Here is a 6,794-nt window from a genome sequence, read left to right on the forward strand (position 1 = left end):
GTCACTACCGTCACCGTACGATGACCCAGTTATTGGTGACAGACCAATCAGGGATCGAACCAGCCGCTAGAGTTGCAACTCTCTCCTCCGGCGCCTCCAACGTATGATACTGCGTTCCCGAATCGCAGGAGGCAGAAACCCAACTGGAGAATTCGAATGGGCATCTCGGCGATGCAAACACTTCCTCTGTTTTCAGTTGAATATCAACTCCTTCTAAATCGTCCTGATCAAGATCGACGGCTACGAATGGATGGTTTAGAAGCATCTCAGCCGTCCATCTCTTCTTGGGATCCTTAACGAAACACTTTGACAAAAAATCTCTTCCTTGTTCCGACAAGTCCTCGGGAATCCTCGGAAGCTCGTCTCCGACACCGATGCGTATCAACAACGACATGAAGTGCGATCCTTCTTTAAAACTCCACGCCGTTTTGCCACTAAACATCTCGACAACTGCGCATCCTAAAGCCCACACGTCAGCTTCTGATCCGTACTCGTTATCGTTAACGGATTCCGGCGCCATATACAACGGCGTACCTCTAATCTGCACTCCTCCGTCCATTAACGCCGTTACTTCCCCCGCCCTCTTCGCCAATCCGAAATCCGCGATCTTAACGGCGCCGTCGCCGAACAACAGAATATTCCCGAGTTTTAGATCGCAGTGAGCGAATCCTTTGGCGTGGATGTGTCGTAGACCACGGAGCACCGATCCTGTGTGGCGGCGCACTGTGGATTCCGGTAGACCTTCACCGTTTAATTTCTTGAGATGGCTCGCTAAGCTTCCTCTCGAAGCGTACTCCAGAAACAAGTTATGCATCTCTTCGCCGTTTTCCACCGTCCGATCCTCGCCGAGACACCGTACGAGCCCGTCGCAGTCGTTTCCGAGTATATCAAGAACCCATTTCTCGTTCGCGAGCGAAGCAGCACCGTGTGAGTCTGCAGATTTCACGGCCATAACTTGAGGAAATGCGCCGTAAGCGTTGTTAGTCGGCGTCGCTAGACTAACTGTAGAAAAAGTTCCGTGTCCGATGGTTTCTCCTCGAACCCACTCCATTTGAAACAAATCTATGTTGCAGTTTCTGTAATGATTATCTAAAAGCGAGAAGAGAGAAAAATGAAACAGAGCAGAGCGTGAAAACAGGTTATGGTTCCTCCTGCTGCGAGTTCCCCTATATATACCGAGTTTTTTTTTTGTATAAATAAAATAATGAAACAACTTGGGGTTACTCTTTTAATTTTTAATTATATAATTAATTTTGTAAAGACTGAATTTTTGGGAAGTAATTAATGCACGTGACGAAAGCAGGTTTTTTCATGGCTATGCTACGTGATATTTTCATTTTCATATTGGATAAACAAATATTATCGCACGACCATCGTTTTGGTGCAACGGAATATCTATCACTATATCATATAGATGTTGTACACAACGTATGTTTGTGAAAATATCAAAAATAGTAAACCAGTAACATGCTTGATATTCAATGAGATCATTGATCGTTATTTTTGCTATAAGAGTAGTCAGTTATATTAAATTTGCGTTGAAAATCAAGTTATGTAACTCATCTATGTTTCAGAACACTCAGTTATACTTGTAGGAGGCCAGGAGATATTATATAAAATTATTGAAAACGTATCACCAGAGAGATTGTGATGAGAAAATACATAATAAATCAATTCTTGACGTAATTGTGTATATTTGAATATCCATATTTTCCCTCCTCCTTTCATGTTTTCTGTTGCTAGACATATAATAGAATTATCCTCGTATATGCCACTCCCTCATAGCTGTCACTGACTGATTATAGTCACACTATTCTCTAATCACTCTGACAACTTAATAGCTAACACTCTTTCAGTCTCTAATACTGGGTATAATAACTAAAGGTTTTCACACAAATTTTAAAATCTGTGATTATAAATCCACAGTTTCTTAACACTAACACTTTTCCATAAATACGATATGACCAAATCGCAATCCAAATATGTTCAGCAAATATGTATTGAAGTTTACACTTCAATAAATTGATCAAATATGTAGAAAAAATCAAAAAAAAAAAAATCTTCATAAACGAAAAAGGAAAGAAATAGACAAACACTTTTTAGGAATAGAAATTCAAATTCTAAATCGTGTATACATAAAAATCGCTTGGTTGTCATGTCTATGTATTTATTGTAATTTGTTCTCGTTATATAAGCATAAAAATGATAACAAGATTCTTGATCAAATATATAGTAAGAAAATACAGATGAACCACGATCTCATCATAATATATGTTGTCAAATTAGATGCACATATAAGCAGGCTATTGCGGTTTGTTGTTAATTCATGGCCATCCAGTTACCAATATGCTTCGACCAAAATCCAGTAAGTATATATTTAGATATTCTCTTGGACCATTGATAATATAAAACTATATAGCAAGTTGGCGTTGTAATTATCTTTTGGTCAATCCAAGAATCAAATCCTTCTCCGCTGGAGGCGCTTTAACATTTTTTGTTATGATATTTTCCGCCGTTATGTATGTCTCTTAAATATCATTTACCAAATAGAATAGTTAGCTCTAAAATATCTAAGCGACCTCTGATTACGGGCACCAGCTGCGAGAAGCCGCAAATGGAGTTTTGTTTAAAGTCTGGGTCAAGTTACCTGTTTTGTGAGATTACGTAAGTTTTATGGTGATCACAGTAGCATACAGTGATGTGATTACTAACCTACATATATACATATGAACTCTATAGTGATGGTGTTTGAAATTTAGATTTTCCAATAATAACAAAACATATTTATATGTGATTATTTATTGGCTTTTATATTGGGTTCAATATAAAAGCCAATAAATAAATAAAAAGCCTTCCAATCATCATTCTTATTTTATTATTCATACCTATATCATTACTACTATGTCTTTATGAAGTTGCTTCATGGGAAAAGAAAAAAAAAGTTGCTTCATGGCCAACTTTCCTGCACAAGTCTGGAATCCTATGGGCATGACTTCATAAAATCATACAAAAAACATTAACGTTTGATATACTCTATTTAAAAAAATAAAAATAAACTCGAGTTTTCATAGTTCATCTTTAATAGCAGTAATATTGAAAGATGTTGTATTCAAAAATAATTAAAAGATGCGCATGAAAAGCGCAGGACTGGGAGAGAGTGCTTCGTACCAAAGTCATTCGACCAACAGACTTTCGCAAGTTGCGGCGGCTCTGAATTTTATTTTTGCAATACCTAACACTGTTACATATCCCATTAAATAGTACTATAATTAGTCTCTGTGATATTTTTGAAAAAAAAAAGAATTATATTAGACGTTTTAATGGAGCGTGACGAACGTCAACACGCAGACAAGTTGAAGGAAAAAAGGAAAACTGTTTTGTAAATTCTAAACCGTAAGCAGTAACACCAGTGGGTAACTTCGTTACCATACATGCTTCCATGTTCATTTATTATTTTTTACAAAAAAAAATTATTTACAACAAGGGAGGGTCACATGGACGTGATCTCTAGCCATTAGATTGGATGGAGTTGCGATCTCTATGGCCCCCTGTCTACTACAACTTGCTTTGGCTATTACATAAAAAATATGATACGATATTGAACGATATGTAAAAATATCTAAATGATACATCATACATATTTTACCAAAAAAATAAGATACATATATTAAGGAATAAATTACTTTATAAATATAAATATATACACTCTGGATAAAAGAGAAATGTGAAGGTTGATGGATATCTCTGGATAAAAGAGAAAGTCGGAGGATATGAACCAACACCGCCAGGCGACTTGGAGGGATTCACTGAATCCGAGGAAAAGATAGTTGTCATCCTTTTTCTTGCTAATGTAAATCACTAATAATTTCCGGCATAACTAATTTATTGCTGACATAAACACGAATTAAAAAAAAACAAGACGGCGGCCCACAGTTTATTTCTTGGAGATTTCATCAAATACTTTTGCATTTTAAATTTGCGAGTCATCTACGTATACTCCCCTCTGTTTCATAATAATTGATATTTTATCTTAAAGCACAAAGATTAAGAAAACTATATTTTTCTAAAAAAATTATTTTAAAGATATAATTTTAAAATCTGTTAACCAATTATAAAAAGAACTGTAAAATCTAATTGGTTGAACAGTTTCCAATAAAGTTAAAGTTGACCTTAAAATCTCAAAATTTCATGTAAATTGAAACAAAATAATCCTTCTAAAACATCATCTGGAACGGAAGGAGTACATACCAACTTTGCGATCTTTTGATATAGGATGTGGTACCAAAGAAAAAAATCTATTGTGATTTTCATACTGTAGCATATTAGTATATTCCTTTATTTATCTATAGATTCTATAAAATTCAAACGTCATTTGAAAAAGGAAACCACAAATTTCGATGTAATACTCAGTGACAATAATTTACCACACAATATTATATAAGTCGATACATGTGTTGATCCAAGCAGAATTTTATCTAAATCCTTTTGCCGGCTGCTGCATATTGATTATCGATTAAGTTCATATATACAAGCTAAGTCTGTTTTAAGGTATAATGAAAACATGAAAAAGGATGTATAGTTCATACACGAGTGAATTTATAAAGAATCAGATTAGTTGGTTTGTTCCACGTTTAAATTAACCTTGTAGGCAAGTCAATAGGATTATAGGGGTCCTTTGAAGATGTCCACAATTCTAAGTTTTGTAATATTCCGTCTAACTTGGAATTTTAGATTGACCCCTTTGAACGAGGAGAGGACAAGTCAAATCACAACCTTTATCATTGCATAATCTTGTACATTAATTGTATGCATATAATAAAGTCATATCTAAAATATATATACATTATCTTTTGGTTACAAGTGCGATTAATCTTTTGTCAAATTCAGATTTAGGTCATCTGAAACCAAACGCATAACCAGCCGCCAAACGCATGTTCATGCATTTTAATTTAACACACGTTTCTTTTCAATTCCACCACAAAGTCGGGTCAAAGGCCACCCCTAAGACATACCAAATCCAAATCCTTTCAACTTTCTTCCGAGTTAAGAATTTTATACGAAAAAGGCAAACAAAAGCCGTCTCTTGACTATTCACGATAAGAAGAGATTTTATTACACACGTGCGTGTTATAAGACTTGTGGTCAATGGGAGAACAGTTCTTATACTACCTCTGTTCCCGAAAGTAAGATGTTTTAGATTTTTTTCTTGTTCCACAAAGATAGATTTTTTATATTGTTAAGATATTTTTTTATACTTTTGAGGAACTTTAATTGAGAATATTTGAATTGATTAAAATTTCATTGGTGGAAAGTTATTGGAAAGTGTATAATAAAGTGAAAAATAAATTAAATTATAAACATTTATTAAATTTTTAATAAACGTGAAAACTCTAGAAAATCTTACTTTCAGGAACAGAGGGAATATTATACGATAGTTTGTACACGTGACGATAATGACTATTTACAACTCTTATATTCAGACAGGTCCCATAACACACCCAAAACTCATAAACTAGGCCGAAAAGAAACGGCCCAATAACGCAGCTACCTAGTGATAAAACTACAACCCAAAAAAGGTGATGAAAATCATATTCGAACTAAATCAGATTCCAGCAGAGAGATGACATAAAAATTGGAAAGGTGGAACATTATCTGACACAGGTAAAATCCAAATACATGTGATAATTCCTGGGTTCATGAGTAACAGTACATGAAAACAATTTAAAACCCACCGACAAAAAGACACGAGATAAGTAGCACTCGAATAATAATCACCGGGTTTAATTAAGTTAAACAGACGTAATTAAACGCGGTTTGCTACAAAAATACATTGAAATCGAACGAACAATACAAACAGGGTCCGTTGATACGAAATTACGAAAACACCCATGGATAATGCAGCAAGTCTTTTCTCCTAGTTATCTCCGGCATCGAGTGATGGACGAGCAGCCTCGAGTGTAGGGATGCACCGGACCTCTAGCTCTGAAGCAGTTGTGAGTGTAGTACGATCTTCCAGATCTGGGAGGACACGGGACTCTGTTCGCCGACAATGCACCGTACGATATGTAGTATCTCTTCCTGTGCCAGTACAATGACCGTCGATCTCCGACACCGACGTTGTCCTCTTCCTCCTCCGCGTCTTCGAAGCTTTCTCCTCCGCCAATGCCGCCATCAGAGATCGGCCAGTCGAATCCGTCGCCTAGAAGAAGCAGGGATGGATTCTCGGGGAGAGATTCAGATCTTGGGAGTGAAATGATGAGAAGAAATAGTGTGATGATGAGGAGGTTAAGAGACGGAGCTGCTGCCATGGCGATATGCTTGAGACTCAAGCAAAGAAGAAGGAAAATAATAATGGAAGAGAGTAGAGCAACTAGCAAGTCACATGCGAAGAGGTGGTTTGAGGTTTTAACTAATGCGCCATTTATGGACCTTTCGACCTTCGTGTGAGAGTTTTCGAGTGTGTGAGACAATGAGTGATCTGGTGGGGGGGCACGGTGTAGGATAAGAGACGCGACAATGATTGGTTATGAAACCGTTTGATCATTAGCTTTTGATCATTAGCTGATTTACGAGAGATTAATGGGCCGGGCCTTATTATTGGATTACGTGGTAGAATATAATTAACTAATTAATAATATATTAGTTATCGTTGAATGGGCTTTGTGATAGCGAGGTTGTTTTATAGATACGTTCATTGTGTGACATTCGGGCTATTTTGTTTTGGACAAATCCAACATCTGTCTGAAGAAAGAACGTAGCATGTACAAGACCAATCGTGACAAAAAATGAGCAAC

General features: G+C 36.3%; 2 protein-coding genes across 2 annotated transcripts; both read right to left on the reverse strand.

The window, feature by feature from the left end:
- On the reverse strand, positions 1-1,126 carry LOC106305727 (mitogen-activated protein kinase kinase kinase 2). Its single transcript, XM_013742085.1, has one exon. It carries the CDS (start codon positions 1,049-1,051, stop codon positions 11-13), a length of 1,041 nt encoding a protein of 346 aa, XP_013597539.1. The 5' UTR covers positions 1,052-1,126; the 3' UTR covers positions 1-10.
- Positions 1,127-5,665: 4,539 nt separating this feature from the next.
- On the reverse strand, positions 5,666-6,496 carry LOC106303693 (protein RALF-like 34). Its single transcript, XM_013739995.1, has one exon. The coding sequence runs from the start codon at positions 6,306-6,308 to the stop codon at positions 5,919-5,921; it is 390 nt and encodes a 129-aa protein (XP_013595449.1). The 5' UTR covers positions 6,309-6,496; the 3' UTR covers positions 5,666-5,918.
- Positions 6,497-6,794: the final 298 nt, after the last annotated feature.

The sequence above is a fragment of the Brassica oleracea genome, chromosome C7 (genome assembly GCF_000695525.1).
Source record: "Brassica oleracea var. oleracea cultivar TO1000 chromosome C7, BOL, whole genome shotgun sequence".
Lineage (NCBI taxonomy): Eukaryota > Viridiplantae > Streptophyta > Magnoliopsida > Brassicales > Brassicaceae > Brassica > Brassica oleracea.